This window comes from Brienomyrus brachyistius, chromosome 4 (genome assembly GCF_023856365.1).
Source record: "Brienomyrus brachyistius isolate T26 chromosome 4, BBRACH_0.4, whole genome shotgun sequence".
Classification (NCBI taxonomy): Eukaryota; Metazoa; Chordata; class Actinopteri; order Osteoglossiformes; family Mormyridae; genus Brienomyrus; species Brienomyrus brachyistius.
The window spans coordinates 14,644,288-14,671,720 of record NC_064536.1 but is presented as its reverse complement, the minus strand read 5'-3'; the positions used below and the strand labels follow the sequence as shown (position 1 = coordinate 14,671,720).

The 27,433-nt window shown below is 41.6% G+C and overlaps 2 protein-coding genes and 1 long non-coding RNA gene across 3 annotated transcripts in view; 2 read left to right on the top strand and 1 right to left on the bottom strand.

The window, feature by feature from the left end:
• LOC125739964 (uncharacterized) overlaps positions 1-7,094 on the top strand; it is a 262,341-nt gene extending 255,247 nt beyond the window's left edge. Inside the window, exons 25-27 of the mRNA XM_049010568.1 lie at positions 4,864-5,037; positions 5,140-5,186; positions 6,232-7,094. Of these exons, the coding sequence (XP_048866525.1) occupies positions 4,864-5,037; positions 5,140-5,186; positions 6,232-6,764 (754 nt within the window). The 3' untranslated portion in view covers positions 6,765-7,094. The remainder of the gene's footprint in view (positions 1-4,863; positions 5,038-5,139; positions 5,187-6,231) is intronic.
• The window catches only part of LOC125739973 (uncharacterized), a 143,566-nt gene that overhangs the window by 30,680 nt on the left and 85,453 nt on the right, over positions 1-27,433 (bottom strand). The gene's annotated exons all lie outside the window — the stretch shown is intronic.
• LOC125739965 (NACHT, LRR and PYD domains-containing protein 3-like) overlaps positions 18,378-27,433 on the top strand; it is a 94,747-nt gene continuing 85,691 nt past the window's right edge. The window contains exons 1-6 of the mRNA XM_049010569.1: positions 18,378-18,779; positions 22,985-23,077; positions 23,957-24,070; positions 24,805-24,918; positions 26,864-26,924; positions 27,101-27,329. Of these exons, the coding sequence (XP_048866526.1) occupies positions 18,652-18,779; positions 22,985-23,077; positions 23,957-24,070; positions 24,805-24,918; positions 26,864-26,924; positions 27,101-27,329 (739 nt within the window). The 5' untranslated portion in view covers positions 18,378-18,651. The remainder of the gene's footprint in view (positions 18,780-22,984; positions 23,078-23,956; positions 24,071-24,804; positions 24,919-26,863; positions 26,925-27,100; positions 27,330-27,433) is intronic.

Here is a 27,433-nt window from a genome sequence, read left to right as displayed (position 1 = left end):
AAATGGTTTGGAGTAGACATTTGATTCACGTGGTTTGTTACAAAAAAAAGCCGAGATCAGCTGAGGAGCCCCCACATTCCGTCTCGAAATAGTTATTCCAATTAAGTCGACATCTGTGTGAAATCATCTTAATTACTTTACAAGAAGTAACCCCTGAATGTTACTGAGTAACTGGGATCTACATGCCGAACCGTCTCTCCTGGCTGCCACCTGCTGTCTCTCTGTGCTGCCGCTAGATGTCACTGCTTCTCTTATACTGTCATAGGCAAGCTGATGTCAGGAAGCCGCCCTAATGAAATAAGCTCAGAATGTGGATGGCAGTTACATCTATTTAAATACAAATGTAGGTTATTATTCCCCCAAGCAGCAGCAGTGGTGGTCAGTGTCAGTGCAGGACCTTTGTCTTTCCATAAACTGCCTATTTTAGCATCGGCACAGAGGACAGCGCTGTAGCTTCACCCCCCCAGTGTTGGAGGCTGAGCCCCCTGTCTGTCTGCAGCTGCTCGCTCTCCCTCTATCACATGGGTTTCCTCCTGCCGTCCAAAAACACGTGTTTAGGCTACTTTCTAAATTCCCCATGACATATGACAGCCTCTGTGTGTCTTTGCCCAGTGATAGACCAGAATCCCCCCCCCCCCCCCCCCCCCCCCCCACCACCAGTGTGAACCCGTATCCTAGGACTTCTGCTCTCTGCCCCACCCCCAAACCAGGATAAGTGGTGGATGGAAGGATGGATTAATGGATGGATATTTGTGTTTTATTCGCAGGGGCCGAGTGAAAAGGTGTAATTCACACCCACATAAAGGAGACTTATCGTCCATCTTCAAGGTGCATTTATTACTGAAGTATAATTTCTAAACTTTCATCTAAATTGACATACATCTTCTGCAGATAAGTAGTTGATTCTGTCAAAGGGATGATACAACTAATTCACAAGTAAAATAATAAAATGATATGATGCCAGGAGTGATAATAATTAAACTGTAACTGTTCATTTCAGTTATTGGAGAAAAAAGCTCAAATATTTCTGAAGGATGAGCTGATGAAATTCCAAAGGTACCTGGATCAGTATGACCCAGAATGCTCTGAGCCTCAGCTGGAGGAGGACAATGACCTGGACAGTGATGGTCAGATGCAGAAGATCTGTGGTAGAGAGGGAGCTCTGAAGATCACACTGTACATCCTGAGGACCATGGAGCAAAATGATCTCGCGGACATGCTGGAGAAGAGTAAGAGCTGTACCTCATTCAGTATGTGTTTGATTTGCCAGAGAATAGTTTATGAAAAAATGTGTATTAAATTTCAGTTTGTCATTTGATGTAATTATATTTAATTTCCCATATTTGGGTTTAAAAAAGAGGGGTGGTGTGGTGATGTAGTGGTTAGCGCTGCTGCCTCACAGTGAGAAGGTCCTGGGTTGGTCACGTGGGTTTTCACTGGGGTCTCAGGTTTCCTCCCACAGTCCACAACCATGCAGGATAAGTTGATTGGTGTGTCTAAATTGGCCCTCTAGTTGTGTGCATGTGAGTGTGTGTCACTGTGGTGTGTTGGCGACTGCCCAGGGTTGGTTCCTGCCTGTTTCCAGAATGGGTTCCAGTCTCCCCATGACCCTTGTTGGGATTAAGCAGCTTTTTGCATTTTTTTCTCATCTCATTTCAGGGTATCTTCTGTTGCAATGTCAACGTAGAATCAAATGTAACCTGAAGCAAAAATTTGAGTGTGTATTTGAAGGGAAAGCTAAGGAAGGACAGCCAACACTTCTCAAAGAGATTTACACAGAACTCTACATAACTGAAGGGGGAGCTGGAGGAGTCAATGATGAACATGAAGTGAGACAGATTGAAACAGCAGCCAAGAAAAGGGTAACAGAAGATACTACAGTCAAGTGCAATGATATATTTAAACCCTTATGTGGGCGTGAGACACCTATCAGAACTGTACTCACTAAAGGGGTGGCAGGTATCGGGAAAACAGTCTCTGTGCAGAAATTTATTCTTGACTGGGCAGAAGGAGAAGCAAACCAGGATGTTCACTTCATATTTGCTCTTCCTTTCCGGGACCTGAATTTGATTAAGGGTGAATTCAGTCTGATTGATCTGATTCACCACTTTGACCCAGAACTGAAATCATTTAAATCTACTGAGCTGTTTAGGTACAAAGTTTTATTGATCTTTGATGGTCTGGATGAGTGTCGCCTTCCTCTAGATTTTCAGAACAATGAGAGTTGGTTTGATGTAACAAAAAAAATGTCACTGCATGTGCTGTTGACTAACCTCATTAAGGGGAATCTGCTTCCATCAGCTCTCCTCTGGATAACATCCCGGCCAGCAGCAGCCAATCAGATACCTCCTGAGTGTGTCCACCAGGTGACAGAGATACGAGGTTTCAATGATGCCCAGAAGGAGGAATATTTCAGGAAGAGATTTAATAATCAGAGCCTGGCCAGCAGGATTATCACACATGTGAAATCATCAAGGAGCCTCTTCATCATGTGCCACATACCTGTGTTCTGTTGGATTTCAGCCACTGTTCTTGAGAGTCTTTTTAGTGAGTCTGACAGTGGAGAAATTCCAAGGACTCTGACTGAAATGTACACACACTTCCTGATCTTTCAGGCAAGTTTAAAAAATGACAAGTATACAGATAATGATGAAATCAAGCTTAATAAATGCTCTAAATCTGGAAAAAAATTCCTTTTAAAACTTGGCAAACTGGCTTTTCATAACCTTGAGAAAGGCAATCTCATATTTTATAAACAAGATCTGACAGAGAATGGAATTGATGTCACAGAGGCTGCAGTTTACTCTGGAGTGTGCACAGAAGTCTTTAAAGAGGAGTATGGGTTGTACCAGGAGAAGGTGTACTGCTTTGTGCATCTGAGCATCCAGGAGTATCTCGCTGCTTTATACATGTCTCTGTCAAACTCATCAGCTAATCAGTTGAAGACTGCAGTGGATCAGGCATTAAAGAGCAAGAATGGACACTTGGACCTCTACCTCCGCTTCCTCCTTGGGCTCTCGACAAACTCCAGTAAGAGTCTAGTAAAAAGACTACTGGGCCAGACAAGAACCAGTTCACATAACAGTAAGAAAACAGCTCAATATATCAAGGAGAAAATACAAGAGAATTTATCTGCAGAAAGGACCATTAACCTGTTCCACTGTCTGAATGAACTGGGTGACAATTCTCTAAAAGAGGAAATACAAAGATACCTGAGTTCAGGAGGTCTTTCAGCTGCAGACCTCTCACCTGCACAGTGGTCAGCTCTGGCCTTTGTGTTACTGATGTCAGATGAGGAGCTGGATGTGTTTGATCTGAAGAAATACATCAGATCAGATGAAGGTCTTCAGAGGCTGCTGCCTGTGATCAAGAAATCTAGGACAGCTCTGTAAGTGATCTTACATGCGTCTGTTGCTAAAGAAGTACAGATGTTATTCATGATTCTGCTTTTATCAAAACAATTAGAGTGTATTTATAAAGACCACCTAGGAATTCTTTCTAATTTTATATACTGTAGGATATATATATATCTTTTAACATTCTTGGTGTGGTGTGTGGTCCAGTGGGTTCGGACTCTGTGCCTGTGGCCAGAAGGTCACTGGTTTAAATACCTGACCGGTAGAGTGATGCTGATTTTGGGCCCTTGAATAAGGCCCTTACCCCCCAGCTTCAGGGGGCTGGATGCTGACCAACCCTGCACTCTGACCTGTATGTGTGTGTCAGAGAGAGCAAGATCAGAGAGGCGACAGCACTATTTTACCAGGGAGATGAATAAAGCATCACTATTTCATCCCCATCTGACAGGATTGATAATTGTCTGATTAGTATTTTGGAAATTCAACAGATTCTCAGGTACTGAAACACAGAAAATAAGGATTTCAGTCATGGTGTCAGCAATTCAAAAGTCATATAAAGAAATAATAATTAAAAAAACTTAAGCTTTTCTTGACATTCAGATCTTACATAAACTCGCACACACACACACACACACACACACACACATACACACACATATCCCTGGCAGGAACTGAACCCAAAACCCTAGAACCCCTGGGTCGGCTGTAGTGCTGAGCACTGACCCCCAGCGCTGCTCAGAGCTTTATAAAAAAGCTTATGCAGATATTACAGAGTCACAGGGTAACTCACCTTGTAAGGTCATTACAATGCAGGATCCTCTCAGCTGGGGAGTCTCAAGAAAAAACTATTTGTGTTGCTGACTAGGACAGGGAAACAACAAAATATCTGATATATTTAAATTTCCCAGGTAATGAATGAATTTTAGAGCATGTTCACTCTCATAGCCTTATTCAAACTGGCTCTGTAAGACAATACAGAACAGGATTTGGGAATGTATTACTTATGAAAATGTACCGCAAATAGAGAAAATACACTGTAAACTCACAGGAGAAGCTGTATTGTACCAACATCTATTCATCTGAGTAAGTATATACTTCATCATTTGTTGTATTTTAAAATAAAAATGTTTATTTTGATATTTTATTTGATATTCCTGTGTGTGGTGTATGTATTTATATCTTAACACGTTTCCTTTTCCAGGCTGAACAGCTGTAGACTCACAGAGAAATGCTGTGAAGTGTTGGCTTCAGCTCTCAGATCAAACTCCTCTCAGCTTAGAGAGCTGGACCTGACTGACAATGACCTGCAGGATTCAGGGGTAGAGCTGCTCTCTGCTGGACTGGGGGATTCACACTGTAAACTGGGGATACTGAGGTCAGTTTTACTCTTTATTCTACACTGAAATTATTGAAATATTTATTGGAGTCGTCACATTTACTTAAATGTAATACTCATACTGGTGAAGTGATCTTATCTATTGGAACTATTTTGTCTGTCCCTCTGCAGGCTGTCAGGCTGTAGAGTCACAGAAGAAGGCTGTTCTTCCCTGGCTTCAGCTCTGAGGTCAAACCCCTCACACCTGAGAGAGCTGGACCTGAGCTACAATCACCCAGGAGACTCAGGAGTGAAGCTGCTCTCTGCTCTACTGCAGGATCCCAAATGTAAACTAGAGAAACTGAAGTGAGTATAGAATGTGTGTCTGCACCTGCAGTGTACGTGGAGGAAATACAACAATTAAATAAATGGATTCACCTGTACTATGTCATTCTGCTTCTGCTGTAGTGTGGACCACAGTGGAGAGTGCAGGACCAGACCAGGGGTCCAGAAATGTAAGTTTGTTAGCATGTTTTTATTTTTTATATCATTAATACTACTTCATGGTAGCATTCACACAATTATTGTTATGTGTGCTTTTTTCATTTTTCATTTAAAAAGGCTGGTTTAGGTTTAAAGATGACTACTTTGTTAAATAAAAACAGGATTCTGGGAACTTCTGTAGAAATACATTATGTATTCACAGGCTGGGGGGTCAGACCAGCACATCCTTCGTACCCGACTATCACTCATCTTTCCTGCTACTCGCGCACCGCACTCCCTCTCTTTCTCTCCTCCTCTCCCTCCCTCCTGCTCTGCACCTGTACACCGTCAGCACGCGCACCCCCGCCCCTCCCTACGTTTAACCTGATTGTATGAACCTTGTCTGCCTCAGCACATGATTGGTCGCGCGGCTCGCACGCCGTTAACACAGACTTCAGTCACAGTCAAAACTGTATGGAGCGCTGAGCCGCCGTGGCGTTTTTTTAAATAAGAATGTCTCTCGGTCCGGATCCGGATCTTTTGGTCGGCTCTTTCGCGACAAACACATCATTAGTCGGTGCTGAACGCTGCTGGAGGGAGGTATGTGTCCGAAGTGGTTTGAAGGAAGTTCTTATTTTGAAGTAAATTCAAATTAACATGTAGTGGTACTCTTTGGGGTACAGTTTTATATTTAACGTGTTTGATTAATGTTGTTTATATTGTTGTTTACCTGTAATTAAACCTGTTACTTTAGCACGCGCAGCATTTAGGCGCGTTTTCCCGCCGGCGTCGCGCGGCCGTCCGACATTTCCTGAGCTATTTCACATACTTTAATTCCTGCTTCGTTAGGGGACGCTGTGCTGTGTTTATATTTCATGTATCGTACAGAATAATAGAGCGCAGACTAAAGTGCAGTTCGGTCCCCAGCGAGTCTCACAGTCTCACATGAGTATTTTGGGAATAAAATATGTGTATTGGAGCGAGTTCTGCGTTAGTGAGTGTGTGAGGTGTGACAGTGATAATGATGGAGATGCTGGGCTTCGTCATGGGATTAATCGCTCTTCCTCCTGCCTACAGACTCCTGCCAGCTGACGCTGGACCCCAACACAGCACACAGACGCCTGTCTCTGTCAGGGGGGAACAGGAAGGTGACATGTGGGGCAGAGCAGCCATATCCTGATCATCCAGAGAGATTTGACTGGTGGGACCAGGTTCTGTGCAGAGAGAGTCTGACTGGCCGCTGTTACTGGGAGGCTGAGTGGAGTGGAGATGGAGCCTGGATAGGAGTGACTTATAAAGGAATCAGGAGGAAAGGATGGAGTGATGACTGTCGGCTTGGATTCAATGAGAAGTCATGGAGTCTGTTCTGTAATACTGACAGATACTCTGTCCTTCACAATAATAAAGATACTGTCATACCCATAAAGCCCTCAGGCTCCCGCAGAGTAGGAGTGTATCTGGACTGGGGGGCTGGTACTCTGTCCTTCTACAGAGTCTCCTCTGATGGACTGACCCTCCTGTACAGATTCACCTCCTCATTCACTGAACCCCTCTATCCTGGGTTTTGGGTGAATTCAAACTCCCCCGTGTCCCTGTGCATGCTGGGATAGCTCACTGAGTGCTGGAGGAATCATTTTTACCTTATCAGAGTGTCACATGTCGCTGCTTCTCGGCAAAAAGGTAAAATCTCTGCTTTTTGACCAGTATAACCCTATTTACTCTGTCTGATGTGTGACATATGTTAGACAAAAATAAATGGGTTTGGCAAGCTGAACAAACACAGGAAATGACAGTTTTTCTCTCTGATTAAAATGTAATCCTGATGATTGGGGGGGGGGTTTCTCCCCCTATATGTACATTTTATATGTTTCTGTCTATATATATTATATATTGTATTTGTTATCAGTACACCGATAATAAAGGCTTCATGTTGTATCCTATTAATGTCCTGGTTCAGCGCTGCTCAAAGCATAACTGAGGTGAATGAGTAACATAAATCATATAATACAATTAAATAAATGCACTTTAATGTAAATGAACATAAACAATTACATTAAATCAGTATATATTATAACCATGTAAAAGACGGGAGACATAACTGCGCATAGCCATAGAGTTAAAAAGCAAAATAACATAAATAAATCACATTAGTAACACGTTATATTGAATGATCAAAATACAAGCAGGAATAAATATTTCTTAATTAAAATGGTGAACTTCTAACTCTACCTGACAATCGACAAGCTAGTTAGCGAACGGCGTCTCTCTCACGCCTGTTAGTGTTAAAACACGGGAGAAGAATCATTAAAAGCAAACCGAGTGTTTTCTACCTAAATAAACAATTTCACAAGTAATTAAAAATAAAGCGTAACACATTTTTACTTCTCGCAGAAAAATATGGTTTAGGACGGCAGAACCCCGCATCCGCCCCCTACTGCCGTCCTGAGGTAACTGCGGGCTTCCAGTCAATCGCATCATTTGAGACCCTGCAGAGAGGGGAAGGTTGTTCCAGAAATGTACTGTGCAGTTTGGTTGACATACCAAATTTCCTCAGCTTTCTCAGGAAGTACAGTCTTTTGTGCGCCTGGTTGATGAGTTGTCTATTAGAACGGTTTCCGCTCTCTCCACTTCGGCCTTACAGATACAAATAGGAGTGTGCTGCAACTTCTTTATCCTTGGGTTAATGATCATCTCCTTCCATAACTGCGAGGCATCCTAACAGCCACCAGGTGGCAGCCTCATCACATACCTGATGCTGTGAGAAATGGGAACATGAAGGATAAAAGAGATCCAGGGAAAAAACATTTTTTAATATGAATTCAGATTTTGATTTGACAAGAAGCAGAAGTTAGCAGCCCCACATATGTGCTGTCATCTTAGGGCCCTCACTGCCCTCAGGTCTTAATAGAGCCGCATGTGTAATGTGAGGGGAATGAGCAAAGGCATAATGTCCTCTACAGAGGATAAAAATGAATTACCGGAAAGCAATGCCAGGCTACCGCACACACACACAATCATGTAATCATATCTTTCTGGGGACCGCTCATTCATTTTTATGGGAAAAATGCTAATGCTAACTATGACAACCTCAACCCCTACCCTGCCCTAACCATAACCATAAGTAACCAAATAAAATACAAGAGTTTTTGCATTTTTCATTTTTTCATTGCAGTCACAGATTTTTGCAGTCAGGAAATTGGTCCCCATCAGGTAAAAAAAAAAATTAGACATTTGGTCCCCACAAAGTAAGGTATACCTGGACCAAATAAACACACACTCAGGATGATTCAGAAGCACCAGTTCACCTACCTGCATGTGTTTTGGACTGTGAGAGGAATGCAGTGCAAACCCAGCGAGTCCATGCAGACTGGACTCCCAACCAGCTGGTGTTACCCACTGAGCGGATGCAATAATAAGGAAATTAATTAAATGACTTTATTTTCTATAATATTTCAATGGGCAGGTACAGCTCCTATTTCTGTTGAAATGCCTCCCTCCCCAACACAGACCCCTCCTCTCACAATTGCTCCTTTGAGGACCACTCCTGCGGCTGGGTCCAGGCAGCCAGTGATGACCTGGACTGGCAGAGCTGGACCGGACCGTCTGTCACCGCTAACACTGGACCCGCAGGGGACCACACCACTGGCTTGGGTCAGCTGAAGGCCGTCGTTTGGTTACCTCTTAAGTATCTGGATGTAAAGAAAATCCCATGTCTTACAATTTTACGTACTGCAGGCCAGGTGGTTAAACAACACGCCCCCTTCTGGTCAAACAATGCAGTACTTTTTGAACAGTAATTCACAGGAGCAGGTAAGGGATAGGAATTACCCCACAAACAGGTTTCATAGGCTTAGGGGGCCTGGGGGATTCAGACCTGCTCCCCGTCATCATTACCACAAATAAATTTCCACATTAGGCTGTTGACGTTCAAGAAGTAGAACATTATACTAACAATGCAAAGGTTGTGGGTTCAAATCCCCAGGAAGTCAGGTAAACTGTAACCCTTCCCTGTAATGTAAATGGCTTTGGATAAAAGCATCTAGTATTGTAATTGTTCCTTGGGAAGGAAAGCTACAGTCCACCATTACTAAGCAGAAGGGCTTAACGTTTAGTGACAAAAAGTTCATTTTAAATTACATGTTATGCCACAGTACTGTACATCATTCAATAACTGCAGGTCTGATGATTTACCTGTATTCGTGATTTATTACAGGTATCACCTGTTTTACTCCACTTAGCCCTGTTTTCACTAATCGAAAGAAATCCGAAGAGGATTTTCACTTTTATGAAAAAGAAAGAAAAGCAAAAATAGCCTTTATCATTTGTTTATCAGCGAGCCAAATATAGATATAGGTACTGTATAGGTACAGGTATAGGTATAGGTACTGTATAGGTACAGGTGTAGGTATACGTACAGGTATACGTATAGGTACTCTATAGGTATAGGTATAGGTACAGGTATGCGCAGCATAATGTCTTTTGGTCAATGGCGGACCGCTTATATGAGGGTAGTCCTGTAAGATCATAATGGATCTGTCACATATTCTCCTTAAGCATTTAATAGGGCTGAAAAATTCCTATTGCCTAGTGACATCGTAGTCATTTTAAAGTCACAGTACAACACATCACTCACGTGTTTGTGGTTATCCTGGTGTAAACAAGCCTACTGAACTGCCAGTTGGATAAAAATATATCACATATATATAATCATATACGGTACATAATCCTTGATAATGATAATAAACAACAATGTTACTGGTTTATGTATTTACTATACTGTACTTTTTATTGCTATTTAAGGCTATACCGTATAGCCTATGGGATGTTCTGCAAAACTGCATATCTCCAATAGCTGGGATAACTTAAGCTAGAGGTCATGATTTTCCAATACAAAATTAAGTAAGGAGCATTCCTATTGGACAATCATAACTTATAACCTAAATTAACTCAGCTAACTGAGAAACCTTGCATTGTGGAACACCCCGTAGGTGTGTTGTAGGCTATGCTACATTGTACATACATTATTTCTGCTATACATAGGCTGCTTTTTATTATGTTATTGTTATTTTAGGTTTTATGCGTTACTTGGTAAGATTTCGTAGGTTATGTTTTGGTCTGGGAATGCTTGAAGCTTTTTCCCATATAAATCAATAGTAATTGATCGTTCACTTTACGCCATTTCGGGTTACAAAAGGTGTCATAGGAACGTTGCACTTTTGGATAGTGGGGGAAGCTTGTACTACATGCTTATACATGATTATTAAGTGGATTATTGCTGACTTCTCATTTGCCCTTATTTGATGTGGTCTATAGGGAATTACCTACATGTCGAGAGCTCCTCTCCAAGCAGAGTAGGGGATGTGGCCCAGCTGAAGTCCCCTCTGCTGCCACCTGCTGGCCCCCAAGGCTACTGCACCACTTTCTGGTACCACATGTTTGGTGCCACAATTGGAAGCCTAAGGTTATACCTGCAAGAAACTCAGCCCCTACAGAGGACACTGGTAAGGCCAGTCCGCGGTCAAGCCAGGGACGTAGGGGGCAGCTACAGTTAACAAACCGGACACAACAGTCTTTTGGGGTTTTCTACATACAAGTAATTACAGTCCCTGTGTCTGGGTCACTAATAGAAAGTAAGCAACTGAAAGGTATATGTCTCAGGGCTTAAAGGAGCCCTCAGCTAACATGTGGGAAAAGTGAGTCACCCAAGGAGGGGGCAGTGATAATGAGCAATTAAAGTTTTTGAGAACTTGGCAACCCTGACCAGGATGAGCAGTTAGAGAAGACTTTGAGTTGCTTCTGCTTCACTAGACCTCCGCTCCCACCCCCCATCCCCTCCCCCACAGATGTGGAAGAGGCAGGGCATGCAAAGTGACATGTGGCAGATGACCCAGAGTCATGTGACCCTGCAAGAGGTCCATCAGGTGGTGCAGAGGAACTCTCACGCAGGAAATCTTATGGTAAATGTATATTCCATTCTGAACTTAAAATTAGCTGCATCAAAAACGTTACGGTAGTTTGCAAACCCTACAGACTATTTACAAGGTAATTAATCTTACATACATGTGAATATATGTGCAGAACAGAGAACAGAAAATCTCACTCCATGCAACTGACCAAAGGTGCCAACCCAGCATTTTATTTGGAATGAGAAGTAAAATTCAGTTTTCGACTGAAGCGGCTTATCATTCCTTTGCTTTGTTACTCGGACAAATACGAAACGAACGAATAAACATTATATGTGTCTCTTTATGTATCTTTTCTAAATAAGACCCCCTGCCCATACCCAACTGTAATAGCGATTAAAGTGATCTATTCTTTCAGAATTTATGTTAAAGCAATGTTTTATTTTATCACTGTTGTGGGCTTAAGATAAATCTTTGGAAATACTTAAATTAATAAGCACAAAAACATATGACATTCCGCTCCCGACATTACGTCTCACTCTGTCACAATTAGAGGTTGTCGCTCATACAGTCTGTGCTTTCGTTCGCCCCCTGGTGGTTGGCTGACTTTTGGTTGAGAAAGTGCTTGATTTGATATGCAGCAGAGTCCGCTATTCAAATGATAATATTGCCGACGATCATCTTAATTTAATCGTGGCAGTCAAAATCGTGATCGTGATTAAAATTCGATTAATTGTGCAGCCCTAGGTTCAGCCAGTGAAGGTTTACAAATGTTTCATGTAATGGGATATTCCTGAAAGCCTCTGTACCAGCAGGTGTAATACCAGATAGGGGGGGGGGGGGGGGGATAAAACCATACATTGTACGTGTTTTGTCCATATTCACTTCAGCATTTGATGGATTTGTCATTTCTCACTACAAACTCTGGAAGTATGGAGTCTGGTCACAGTCAGACACTGGTACGGAGATCAATGATCGACGAAAGTGTTGGATGTAATGAGAAGTTCCACAATGTGGTCAAGACATGTCAATGCCCTCCACACGTGTAATATGAACTATGAGCAATAAAATAAAGAGAATTACTTTCTATTGTGCTAATCTGCGGTTCTTCATTGTTAGTGCACAGCATGCAGATAGATATCATAGTAGTTCATCTCCATCCATCACTGCAACCACTTAATCTCAACTGGGGTTGCAGGGGGGACCGGAGCCTATCCCAGTAACAAGAGGCACAGGCAGGAACCAACCCACCGCAGGGCACACAGACACACGGCCAATTTGTAACCCATCACCACGAAATGAGTCTTATGGGTGAGATTTACAAATTTAGTCAATTTCACCCATAAGACTCATTTCCTGGTGATGGGTCACATTTTTTGAAACTGAAACCTTGTAAATTTCACCCATAAGACTCATTTCCTGGTGATGGGTCACATTTTTTGAAACTGAAACCTTGTAAATTTCACCCATAAGACTCATTTCGTGGTGATGGATCCCATTTAGACTCGCCAATCAACCTATCCTGCACTCTTTCAGACCATAGAAGAAAACCAGAGGCCCTGGCAGAAACCCACACGAACACAGGGACAGCATGTGAACTCCACTCAGGAAGGACCAGGAGCAAACCCAGGACCTTCTTACTGTGAGGCAGCAGCACTAACCACTGTGCCACTGTGCCACCCTGCAACTGATCTCAAAATGCATAATTAAAAAAATAAAATAATCAATTGGCAGAATGTTTCAGAACATATTTTGAGTAAAAAGTTAATTTGTTACTTTTATAATCTTCAGGAAAAAAGTCATAAAAAACACTGAACTGGACATTCCTCAATTTTCACTGGCCTATTAGCTGGAGAGTAAGACTATGTATTACATTATCCTGAAATTGTATTTTGCCTTTGCCGCGTTCATTAGATTAAGTGTATTCCAGCTGGAGTCTCTCTTAAGGCATAGAGTACATTACCTCAGGAACAATCTCTTTCAGGTTTACTATTTCATAATAGTTACTCTTGACATTTAAAAAAACCTTCATCAAGCAATAACAAATTAACGATCCTGCTTGTGTTGGCTGAGAGGATGGAGGTCCAGAGGCTAGTCAAACTCTCCAGTTCTCATCAAATAATTTAATGTATGTAGAGATGTGACAAGTTAAGTATTTCACTAGAGTGACCACATTTTCAAAGCACCAAAACGGGACACTTGTGTAGCTCGTGTGTGTACATGTGTGATCTCATGCACACGCATAGCGCCCTTCCTCAGTCAGCTAATGACCACTTTGTCTCATCCTCCTCCTCATCATCATCATCATCATCATCATCATCATCAGAAAGGGATCAGGGGAATAATCACTTACACAAATAAACACATATTCTACATCAAATCACTGCACATTTTTTAAATTGAACTTCCTTTAAACATCTCAGTGCAATTAGTAGTGCATTAACATTCACCATTGCTGCTTTAAGAAACTTAAGAAAGAAATGTATGTGCATTGTATAAATACTGACTATGGACAAACTCAGGCTATTCAACAGTGTACAAATATTCACTGTTGCTTTCTGGACAAATTCAGTGCATTTTCTTTGTTTCCTAAGGTCAATATTAAATGTTAATTCACTATTATATGCATGGAGTTATATCATACTGTAAGGTTCACATGTTCATATGAAATTCACTGAAGAATGGATGCTCCTCAAAAGCATTTTCTTTTGTAGGAGCTCCTTATAGAAGTCCGTACAAGTGTGGTCCAGGTTCTGACTTGTGGCAAGCAAGGTTCTATGGTTCTGCTCATCCATCCAAGTACTGTTCATTATGGAGAAGATCCACCCCACAGATGCACTGGTGCCTGGAAAGCTCACTGCAAACTGTATGAGAAAAGACATCTTTCTGTGGATGATGTGCTTCTGACTGATAGTGGTGAATATATCCACCCAGTGGTCAGCTGGGGTTCATGCACTCTGGTAACTTCTCCTCTACATCCTTCCTGATACAAGTTGTCCTGTCAAAGAGCTCTGAGTCACTGATCTGGCACCGGACATCCGAGGTCAGATACTTCATTAAAATTTTAACCCATTGTGCAGAAAAATATTTATTACATATTAGTTTATTACCATCAATTCAGCTGTGACCACTTCAAGTCTATAATGCCAAACATTTCATTCAGCTGAAGCACATTTTGCAAGATTCTTTATTCTGTCACCCAACATATGCATCTTTTATGTCTTTCTGTTACATCTAAGAAAAATAACTATGTAGTTAATGGTTTACTTTCCATTGTTGATAAGGCAAATACTGCATAAGAACAGATTCTCCTTGTGTATTCATAATTAAACCAAAAGACATTGTGTTAAAAACAGTGTTCATTACCTCCTGCCATTGGACCACACTCTCAGGCAGTGTGCAAGAATTGACCCCTAACTCACCGGTCATAAAAGCTACACATTTCATCTACTCTATGGACCTACTGCTTTTGTGGGTCATCTAAGGTGGTCAGGAGGCTTTTCTCCTGATATTAAAGAATTTAAATTAGTGTTATTACTTGTATATTATTTCTAAAATGCAAATAATAATGGTGTGGTAGAAACCATTACGACAAACAGACCTTCAGTCCAGTGAAGCATGTGGTCCTCTCAATCAGCTTCTCCTGCAGGCTGTTCAAGGGGAATACTAAGTAAACTATGGTGGACTTCTGTTTCTCAAGCACCTCGATGCACTCACTGAACATTGTCAGTTGATTGTGCAAAAACCATTGGTAATAAGACTCTAAGATATGGAAAGCTTGTCACAGAATGTCCTAATTATCCCACATGTTTCGCAGTACGGTGAGCTAAGGTGCCCTCGAGTGGCCCATTTTAGCTCCCTATCACCAGGAATCAGAGTGCCAAAGGAAATACTCAGCTGGTTCCACTCACAGCCCTGATCCATATTTTGTGCTTGGAAGTGCACAGGTGGTCATCAATGTCTTACTTTCTTCCGTGAGCAACAGAATAAATGCTTTTGCAATGTGTGCATCAAGCTTTAGTCAATCATTTGATTAATTTGTCAGATTCAAAGCATGGATTAATATTGTCATGCCCGGCTCGTCCGATCCTCGTGTGTGCCACGCCCCCTGATTATCCTCGTGTGTGTGCCACGCCCCCTGATTATCCTCGTGTGTGCCACGCCCCCTGATTATCCTCGTGTGTGCCACGCCCCCTGATTATCCACGTGTGCTTCCCCGATCTTGCCCAGCTGTGTCTGATTATTTTCGCCCAGTCTTGTCTATTTCAGTCTGTGTCTTGCCTTGGTTTTCGTCCGTTTTTCGTCCGTCATTGATCATCAGACTGATTTCCCAGCTAAAACGGCTCTATGTTCCCAAAACGTCAAGAACTGAAGGGTCAGTTAGTAGCACATCAGTCAATTTTTACCAGACCCAACACCAAGAGTAAGGCTGCAATAATAGCATCTTGCTAAACACATTTCAAGGTTGGTGAAGTTGTTAAAGAAGCATCTGGTGGGGCTGCAGATGCACTCAGCTGGCAGACATTAGCACATAGTAAATCATGGTGTTAACAGTACGAACAGTAAATAAGCGCCTCTTCATTTTACTTCACTGTCGCTGTCCAAACCCCGTCTTTACCAAGCTGACCTTCTGCAGGGGGAAACTGAAGTGAGCTGGAACCACACAGTTACTAGTGTGGAAAGAAAATTGGACATCGGTAGGCCTGGGTTGGGAGGCATATTGGGTCTGTAATGTCTTAGGCCTTAGGCAAGAAGAGATTGTTTAGAATATTGTGTGTCCTTGTCTCATAGTGTCCTGCTCGTGGTCAGTCTCACAGGCCCTGAAGGCCTTGGAGAGACGGGCAGAGGAGAAGGTGGGGAGATGCCACCTGCAGAAAGGGATTCAAACCTGCCCCAACTGGTGCACAGAGAGATGTAGTTATAAAGTGGTCACAATAGGTCATACGTAATATGTTATTAAGTAGTACAAATGTATAAGTAGTTATCACATTAGTCATATGTTAGCCAGTGAATGAAGGTCTATATCCATAAGTAGAAGTCTAGCGGTCGAGACATGTTTTGGGAAAAATCGGTGGATGTACCTGCTACCAAGGAGAACCAATAGAGAAGCAGAATTGTGCTTGTTATACGTTTCAGCTTGATTTGTTAGTGTTTTGTAACTAATCAAGACTTAGACGTCCTGTAGAAAAGCACCATTAGAGTATCTACTAGGAAGAATGTGATTATGGATGTTGGGGAAAGCGCCCGGCGTTTCCACCCCAACTCCACCTTTTATTGAGACAACACATTTTATAGTTTTTACTTGCAAGGGTACCCACACTCTCTGCAATGCAAACTACAGCAGAATGTGTTACAAAGGGTGGTTCCCCTTGGCTCCTTTATTTATAGTCAGTGGGAGGCGCAAGAGTCACCCAGAATAGGGAGGTGAGAACAAGAAAAGTTTTTTACCTAAGTGTACAGCTGTTGAGCGCATACTCAGGGTACGTGCAGCTAAATACTATTATTAATATAATCTAGAGTATGACGTTAGAAGAAGACAAAATAATGTATATACATATTTACACTCATAGCTAATCATACAGGAATGATAACAAAATGATTAATAACAGTTTCTTCAACCTAACAGTGGATGTCTGTAATTGCCATTCTGACTAGGAGAAAAGCTATTGTGAATATCTAAAATGTAATTACGGACAGGAGTGTGACTTGATTAAATGTTAAAACGGCTTGTCATAGACTGCAGGAGTTTTACAGGATGACCCTCCTCAAAATGAATATATATATTTTTTTGACAGAACATTATTTTCACCATTTATGTTGCTGTTCTCAGACACTTTTTAATGTGTGTGTGTGTGTGTGTGTGTGTGTATGTGTGTAAAACATAGTACAGTGTAATATTTTAAGCAGTAGTAATGAATTGTGTCTTATTATTACATGTATAATTTGTAGGGTTTGTTTGAGAAAATAAAAGGTGTCTTGGTCCTTCTGCAAAACTTCGGCTCTCCGTAGTGTTACGTAATTTTTTGTTGTTGTGCGATTGAGTTTTTCTGTCGTGTGAACCTACATACGCATATCATTTTTGCCTTTATGACAAATGTAACCTGAAAGAAATGCATTATATCAATAACGTGGAACTGCTATTAAATCAACGAATATTGAAACCTCAATCAAGGTACCATGAAATTTTGTATAACAATTTATGTAGGCTGCACACCATATAATCAAATAAATTTAACTAACTGAGTGTTCTTTAGTTTTCTCAATTACACTTGTTAACATTGATTTCTTTTTTTTCATTATAAAAAAACATTTTTAGGTTAATTTATACACAACTTTCTGCCATAACTCAGTCCAAAATTCGCTGCATAATAGGAATAATCGCATCTCGAGTAGGCATAATGCACGTCTGTCATAAGACACTGTTCGGGGAACGCACTTTGGTAAAGGAACGACTTCGCTAAGACATACCTTTAGGGTCTTCGTAACACCGAGAGACAATGTTTTTGGGGAAACGCATCAAACATTTCTTTTTAGAAGATTTTAATCAGGGCAAAATGACCACATTCTTGCAAATTTAATTATTTTTACGTGTTTGGTAATAATTACTAATAAATACAAACTTCTTTACAAACACACACTACATATTAAAAGATTAATAAATATGTTTTAATACTATAAGTAAAACAAAGCATATTTATCTTAAAAATTATGTTGACAGAAATCTGTTATATCGTGAATGTAGGTTATTATGATGCAAAAACTAGATGACAGATTTGAAACTGAAACAAACATTCTCTAGAATCCCTGGATTAGTTAAATTTCATGGAATTTTTATTTATTATTACTTTTGTCAGATTAATGTTATTTCTATGACCATTGTGAGTTTTTCTTTCATTGACCGAAGGGTACCAATAATTTTGTCCACGTGTGTGTGCAGTTGTTGTGTAGTTGTCATTACTGTGAGGAGCACGGGCCAGGGAAGCAGGCGAGGAATACGAGGAGTCGGGAATAAGGGGTTTGATGGACTTTCGGAGAGGCAGACAGGACAGCAAACGTCAAAAATACTACAATGACCGGACTGGGGAAATAAACGGAAACGCGGACTAAATACATTGGACGAATGACAATGATCAGAAACTGCTGGTAAACACGGGGAATCCACAAGGGGTAGATGAGGGGGCGTGGCACACGGAAGGAGCGGACGATCGAGGCAGGACAATAGTACTAAGAGAGCAATGAAAAGAGAGAATGGAAGAGAGGGGAGGGAAAAAAGGAAGAGAACAACAGAGACAAAAACAAGAAACATTACATTAATTAAAGATGTCTTCTGATGAAACAAACAAACAAAATTGTAAAATTATGTGCTTATGATTTAAGTATGTTCAAGATTTAAGTGCTACTGTAGTACCGCGTTTTATATGTACAAATATAATGAATAAAGTGCCTTATGAGAGAATTATAGTTGGCGGGGGGGGGCAGCTGGTCCCATTAGTTTTATTTATTTATATTTATTTACTTGTTATTAAGTGACATGGATAATATCCCAAAAAGATAATCCGAGTCCATTTCTGCTTAGACCGCTCCCGCGATTGGTATGAAGGTATATAACTATTTCCTGCTGTGTGTAAATAAAAATGAAAGTATTTTAAAGCTGGAGTCTCCATTTTGTCAAGAAACACGGATAAGATTCTGGAATAATATAAAGACATTTTGTATTGCAAGGTAAGATTATATTTAACAGATACAATTATTTTTAAAAAATAAGCACGTATAACACACTTATATACAGTGTCTGCGCCGGTGATTTAAGGTTGCAGGTACTATGGAGAAGCTAGATTATTACCTGGTACAGGTGTGATCGGCAGCTTCTCGGCCTGTCGAGAAGCTGCCGATCACACACAACCCATATTTTGCCTACTTAGCTACGTGCCTGACTATAAAATGCATACCTATCAATTATGTAGCATAATTATATAAATAAATTCTAACTTGTAGCTCACACGGCCCCCGGTGTATTTCGGACAAAAAAATGTACAATACAGGTCGGCCTACAGTATAAAAACCCAAAAGCCAGAAACACTTATTTTGTGTTTTTTCCCCCAACGAGACAGTTAAAACAAGATAGTTTTGTTCAGCAGAGGTCTTTGTCTGATTTAAAACAATATATATTGTAAGGCAGATTTTGATGATGTGTGGGCGTATGTGTGAGTGTACAAGATCAAAACATAAAATCCAGTAGAAATGGCAGGTCTCATACCTTTATTTTTATACCTGTATATACTGTAAATTAACAGAAGCAGCATGAAAAATACACTCAGACTGGACCTGAAATGAAATAATGGCTTTGATGTTAAAGTATCAAATGTTAACTTTACTTTTTCAATGCAATCAACAAAATTCGATGGGTGAGTGATTTTTAATTTGGTGATTGGAAAGGATCAGTCAGGACCTCAAAAGGGAGGCACTTTCAATTCAGTCATTCGGGCTAAATGGCAGGACACCCCCCGCCCCCATCCCATAGTTGAATCTCTGACTCTCGGTTGTATGAAACTCTTGTAGCTCTTCCTTGCTGTCAGTTTTGATGTCATGGTGAATTTTCATTAGAGGCATCGGCTGCCTGAGAAACTTGCCGAACTTGTCGGTGCAGATTATTGGAATGATGTTACATCACTTATTATTGTGTGGAACAGGGAAGGTCGACCTACAGGCCAGATTTACTACTGAATTATAAACATGTCATGGGTTGGTGCCTCTAATAATTGGTGATTGGACTGACAAAGTCCTTCATCTTCCACTATGGAAAAATGCTGATCATCCTATGCAATCATCTCCATTATTTTAGTAGCTGTTTCTTTAGCTCTGGTGCTGCTAACTTTGAATACTGATAAAGCTTTAATATCAGCCAGCAGTATTGGTCATTTAACCAGTACATTAACCCCCCCCCCCCCCCCACCATATACATTATGCCACTTCTTCCCCCTGGACTGTCCAAAGTACCAGAGGATTTTATCTGAAAATGACTGCTGACTGCCTTCACAAACAGGGAACAGAGCTTTGGAGTCTCATGATAATTAACTGGGCCCTGAGACCCCAAAACCCACAGTTTCCATTAACCAGTGTGCTAAGATGCTAACAAGAAGCACTGCATAGTTACTGGAGGATTCCATCCAAAAACGGGTGCTGATGGTCGCCATAGGGATCAGCGCTCGAGGCCCCCCTAGGTAACTGAAGGGCCCCAAAACCACAGCTGGCCAAAACTGTGCAGGATCTAAAGGTGCATTTCCACTTGCATACAGGAACCACGCCATACCCGACCCGTTCCACATAGAGATAATAATTACTGTGCGGTTCCAGCTCCCTTTCATTTTCCACTGCACGAGGGTCGGCTCGGTAAAGGTGTTGCCAGGTTTGTAGAGCAAAGTGACACTTATTTACTGTTCACACAGTGTACATCATGAATTACTTTGTGCTGATTTCCCCTCCTCTGTCTGTGGGCACTTTCACACCAAAGTTCTGCAACATGGTTCCAGGTAACCAGTTCCCAGGTTGTCTCTGCCAGGGATTTTTGTAGCTCATGGCCACTTTCATGTGCCGCTTTCACACCGCAGAACAGGAACTGCGACCTTCATGCTGAATAAGCATGGGAGGCGCAAATAAAGTTGCAGGCTAAACTTCATAAATTCATAGAAAACTACAACACCACCCAAAAACAATGGAGAATGAACACCTTGCAAGTTGTTAGTTATTGGGGGATTGATCACAATCAAAATACATAAAGTCTTTTATTTTACTGAATCTGGCCAGAAGGTTGATCTCTCATTTTCCACAGAACAAAAAATGTCACCGGAGTTATTTGACAAAAGTAAATTTGTTATTGATCCACTTTTACAATATAGAAATATGGAGAGACAAGCAAAAAGGGTTTTCATTGATGCATTAAATGCAACTGAGTTACAAAAATAATTCCATCTGCTGAGTTTTTGCTCCAGTGCTTGTATCTCTTTTCCCAGCATTTCTGCATAATTTCCAAGTCAGTTCCAGTGCTTGTGGTCAAACAATCATCAAGTTATTTCTATAAGCTCCACCCCAGTGTTCCAGTGAAAAGTACCAACCATTTCTTTCTGGTTCTGGAAAAAAGTTCTGGTTCCTAAAAAAAAATGTTCCTGCAGTATGAAATCATCCTGTGAGAATTGCTGTTATGTTAGCATCAAATGCTATCAGGATTTGCATTGGCTTGCTTAAATTTCCATGAAGAATATATTTCATTCTGTTGTTCTATATTACTTTTATAAGTAAGAGGTTGGAAGTTTTTTAGTTCCGAGTTTTCAGGAATATATGTATACTTCGCCATGTGCGATATTACAAATAATGAAATATATAGAGAATATACTCTTTATTCCTTCAGATAATCCATGTATGTTAATGTAGATCACTGGAACTTTCTTGTCTCTGTGCATTTCCACCAATCAGATAGTGGTAACACAACAGATTTGGTCAGTCTTTTGGCTGTGTTAGTAAGCAGGGCCATGGCAGCAGGGGTATAGTGGGGTGATGGTGGCGCAGGAGGTAGTGCTGTGGTTCGGCGACTGGAGAGTTGCAGGTTTGAGTTCCAGTTCCTCCTTCAGCAACACACTGAATTCCAAATTGTTCCTGGTGACCAACTGTTGCCTGGTGACCTGTGTTTACCAGCTGTTGCATGCCTTGCATGGCAGCCTCTGCCAGCGGTGTATGAATGTCTTTGTGGATAGATAGATGGGTGGATGGGGGGCATGAATGGTAAAGTGCTTTGAGTGCTTATATTAGTAGGAAAGTGCTATATAAATACAATCTGTTTACCATATAGGTTGGATACAGCTCACATACTGCATCTAAAAATGGCCATGAACTGCCTACACCGGCAATAACTTTGAAGTTGCACAGAAGTGTGGGGAAAGTAGTAGAGCAAAAATTGCACGATGGACTTACATTTTAGTGCAAACCACAGTTTTGTGTTCACGGCTTGGTGCAATTTTGGTAGAGCAGGGAAAACAGATTTTTTTTTTAATTATTTATTATTAAAACTGCAAACACTAACAGAGGAACAGTTGTAATCCAAAGGCAATGTGTCTGTGCATTTGTCTGAATAACAAAATCTAAGACCACAATAGTTTATTAGTAGGGTGCAGGACCTCATTTGGCGGCCAGTACAGCATCAGTTTGTCTTGCACAGTGACCAGTGGGATTGTGAGCTGTTCCTCTTGGTCAGGTTTCCTGACTCGCTCCTCCAAAATACCCCAAAGCGGATCAATAATATTCAGATTTGGTAACTGTACAGCCCTTGAGAGACGTTCACCTTCATCTTCATGTTCATCAAACCACTCTGCCACCAGTATTTCTCTGTGTATTGGTGCATTATCATGCTGATACATGGCACCAACTTCAGGGTACAATGATTGAACCATTGGGTGAACATGGTCCTCCAGAATGGTTTAAAACCGACATTCGGTATTGGCAGGAGTGACCAAAGGTTTGGCTGTAGCAGCCTGACCATGAATATTGACCCTGTGGAGCTCTCCTGTGGGGGCCCAGGGCGAAGCAGCCGATTCGGGGCCCCAGCTGAGACCAACATAAACCAAGTATTACAAACCATAGTTCTGCTACTGCTTGGTCATTGTGATGTAGATGTAACTATAATGAAGAATAATAACTAACCAGCCACTGACAATCTACAGTGTGACCTTTCTAGACCAGCTAGTGCAAAGCAGTAATGTGGCCATGCAGGTTACATTAGCCTAAGCTATGTGATCATATGTCCAAGACAGGATTTACATTAAGTGCATTTCCAGTGTATATTTAACCAGCCTCATGAAATCGACACAAACCCCGGATTTGGGCTCACGGTCTGGTGCAATTTCAATGCAGCAATTTCATTTTCACTGGAGCCCCAGCATCAGTCATCTGGTCTGGATCGGCACAGAAATGGAGGGAGCTGCTACTGAAATGACCCCCCCTGTGGAGTGTAAAACAAAGACAACTGGGAGGTAAGACAGAAGCTGTGTCTGATTGAACTGCTTTTCAAACCAACATCAAAAAAAAAATTCTTCCCAGTATTTTTGACAGAGAGAGCAATCAGTTGTACCTTAATAAATTAATACATTGTTGTCGTTCCGACAGCATCTAGGTTTGCATTTCCAGGCTGAAATGACAATATTTTCCAAAAATCCATATTCTCAAAAATGTGGCATCGAGTATTTTTAAAAAATCTAATCAGTTATAAATAGCACTGATTGTAGGAGTAACACCCGAATAAGACAGGAACACTGTCAGGGTCGTGTTGTGAAGAACATTGTGATTTATGGTAAAACGACTGTTACAGCCCACTAGCATGCATGTCTCTTTGGGTCTATAGTCAGGCCATAATATAAAAGCAGAAAGGGGTCCTAGCCAGGGCTGGCTCAGTGTGGAACATGTTAATACGTGTAGATTAATAAAAAAGGCCTCAGTATCTTCATTCTCCTCCTTTTTCTTCCCCAATCAGCCAGTTCTTTTATACTAGAGGGAACAAACAGATTATCCATCCTATCAGAAATGGTCACAAATAATGAAGTGGAGCATAAACTAACCAATAAACATATTAACAAATAAATCAATAAACAGGAATGAAAAGCAACGACAGCCAAGTCTAGCAACTGAGATTGTAACAGTGATATTAAACCTTCAATACTGGAATCTTAACTTTGAGTGAGACAGTTTATTTCACATTAAAACTGTAAACAAGCCTGTTTGCATGAGAGCTTCATGGGATATGAAAGTTCATGAAGGCAGAGCAGAAGGCTAAACAGCTAAAGATTTAACGTGACCCTGTCCACATTATATGGATTATATTTATATAATGAGGATTTTCCTCTGACTGTCCACAGTGTCCTGATGGAGAGAGCAGGCTCACCTGTACACAGCTGTGTTTCCATGAAGAGTGACTGGTCAATGGCGGAACCAATCAGCTTCAGAAAGGGACCTTTTCCTACAGATCAAAGGTAAATGTGCATTTATGAAAAATACCTCTGCATCTTCTTTCTTCTTTTTTCTGCCACAATCAACCAGCTCTTTCATAACAAAAGCAAGCAACAGATCATCTCTCTCCTATCAAAAATGATCAGAAATAGTGAAGGTGTCATGATTGACGCGGAACCTTGCGGCGATCATGCGGGCAGGTGGCCAAGGACTAGGCACGCAGGCAGGAATCAGGGCAAACTACGGGGTTTGTTCAGGGAACAGGAGCAGGAAACATTGACCCACACCATAACCACAATGACGGACAACAGATACAAGCAAGACCAGGACTTAAATGGACAAGACTGATCAAAATAATCGGACACAGCTGAGGACGATCAGGGAAGCACACGTGGGTAATCAGGGGGCGTGGCAAACACGAGAAGCGTACAAGCCGGGCATGACAGAAGGAGTAGAGTGCAAACTAACAAATTACGGTAATATATAATCAAATTAATCGATAAACAAGAAAAAGCAGGAACAGCCAAATCTAGCAACAGAGATTGTAACAAACCTTTCATACTGGAATCTTATTTTTAGGTCAGACTATTTCATATTAAAGCTACCTGTAAACAATTATGTTTGCATCAAGAGCTTCACAGCATATCAAAGTACAGGAAGGCAGAGCAGGACGCTAGACAGCTGAAGATCTAATGTGATGCTGTCCTAATATGAATTATATTTATATATTCAGGATCTTTCCTGTCACTGTCCACAGTGTCCTGATGGAGAGAGCAGACTTACCTGTACCCAGCTGTGTTTCCATGAAGAGTGACTGGTCAATGGAGGCACCAATCTTCTTCAGAGAGGGACCTTTTCCATCAGATCAAAGGTAAATGTGCATTTAAACTAACACTGTTTATAACACTAAGATTCTCAGTCAAAAGGCGTACAGGCACACACATGCTATGAGGAAGAAGTTTATAATCAATGTATAATTATTTTACTTTTTCAAATCCCATTGTCTTTGAAAATTTCAACAGAAATTCTGACTGTATTCTATATAAATTACACCTGAGGTAAAGGGATGCACATTACTGTAAAAACGGACTTTCTGCAAGCTGGAATGGGAAGTTAATTAATTGAAAAGTATGTTGTAAATATCAATCCTCAGCATGAAGCTGGAGAAAAGCAGGCTCACTTGCGCACTGCGGTATATCGATTAAGGAGGACTGGACAATAGATTGTCCTCTTCTGGGATGGACGTTTCTGCTTTGATAAAACATAAATGCATCCTTATGGACTCATTAGATTTGCTCAGATTGAGGCTTCAGTTTCAACACGTTTAATGGACCAGGCTTCTTCTTCTTCGGCTTCCATCTGTTCTGTTGGAGTACGCCGACTCCACCGGGTCCCCAGATGAGAAGAGATCACCCGGAGACGTGGATGAGTTGTCCAATAACCTTTTATTCCATTTATTCCAACATATCTGGGAAGTCTGTGATGCACCGTATCCCAACAGAGTTCGACTTCCTTACTATTCATGTGTGTCTTATACCCTTCTACAAGCAGCCTCCGCCCCTGTCCGTACTTTTCCACTTTCTGGCAATTTCGCCTTATCTGGTACACCATGTTATTCGGTACGTTATCCTAGCAGCTGCCACCACAGCCTGCGTCAATAGACTAACTTTGGTGCGCACAGAGCCTCCCTACGTGTCCTTGTTCCCCTATAGATATTGCTCTCCACAGTTCCCATTCGGCGTCATCACAGTGGATCATCTGTCTCCTTCTCCCTCAGTCCTCTGCATCTTCTTCTATCTCTCCAACCACCCGCATGTCCTCCATTCACACCCACATCCACATACTTTCTCGTTGCTCTTCCTCTTCTCCCCTTGCCTGGCCTCCCTCCTCTGCACAGGCCCAAACCATCTTAATCTCACCTCTCTTACTTTGTCTCCTGTCAGGGTCGTGTTGTGAAGAACATTGTGATTTATGGTGAAATGATTGTTACAGCAGGGGGCGGCATGGTGGTGCAGTGGTTAGCACTGTTGCCTCACAAGTCTGGGATCCGGGTTCGAGTCTCCGCCTGGGTCACATGTGTGTGGAGTTTGCATGTTCTCCCCATGTCGTCGTGGGGTTTCCTCCGGGTACTCCGGTTTCCCCCCACAGTCCAAAAACATGCTGAGGCTAATTGGACTTGCTAAATTGCCCGTAGGTGTGCATGTGTGAGTGATTGGTGTGTGAGTGTGCCCTGCGATGGGCTGGCCCCCCATCCTGGGTTGTTCCCTGCCTCGTGCCCAATGCTTCCGCGATCGGCTCCGGGCCCCCTGCAACCCAGTAGGATAAGCAGTTTGGAAAATGGATGGATGGATGGATGGATGTATTTAAATAGATGTAACTGCCATTCACATTCTGAGCTCCTTCTGTAGCTTATTATTCCCCCAAGCAGCAGCAGTGGTGGTCAGTGTCAGTGCAGGACCTTTGTCTTTCCATAAAATGCCTGTTTTAGCGGCGGCACAGAGGGCAGCGCTGTGGCTTCACCCCCCCAGTGCTGGAGGCTGAGCCCCCTGTCTGTCTGCAGCTGCTCGCTCTCCCTCTATCACATGGGTTTCCTCCTGCCGTCCAAAAACACGTGTTTAGGCTACTTTCTAAATTCCCTATGACATATGACAGCCTCTGTGTGTCTTTGCCCAGTGATAGACCAGAATCCCCCCCCCCCACCACCACCAGTGTGAACCCGTATCCTAGGACTTCTGCTCTCTGTTCCACCCCCAAACCAGGATAAGTGGTGGATGGATGGATGGATTAATGGATGGATATTTGTGTTTTATTCGCAGGGGCCGACTGAAAAGGTCTAATTCACACCCACATAAAGGAGACTTATCGTCCATCTTCAAGGTGCATTTATTACTGAAGTATATTTTCTAAAATTTTATCTAAATTGACATACATCTTCCACAGATAAGTAGTTGATTCTGTCAAAGGGATGATACTTGCAACTAATTCACAAATGAAATAATAAAATGATATGATGTCAGGAGTGATAATAATTAAACTGTAACTGTTCATTTCAGTTATTGGAGAAAAAAGCTCAAATATATCTGAAGGATGAGCTGATGAAATTCCAAAGGTACCTGGATCAGAATGACCCAGAATGCTCTGAGCCTCAGCTGGAGGAGGACAATGACCTGGACAGTGATGGTCAGATACAGAAGACATGTGGTAGAGAGGGAGCTCTGAAGATCACACTGTACATCCTGAGGACCATGGAGCAAAATGATCTCGCGGACATGCTGGAGAAGAGTAAGAGCTGTACCTCATTCAGTGTGTGTTTGATTTGCCAGAGAATAGTTTATGAAAAAAGTTGTTTATTAAGTTTCAGTTTATCATTTGATGTAATTATATTT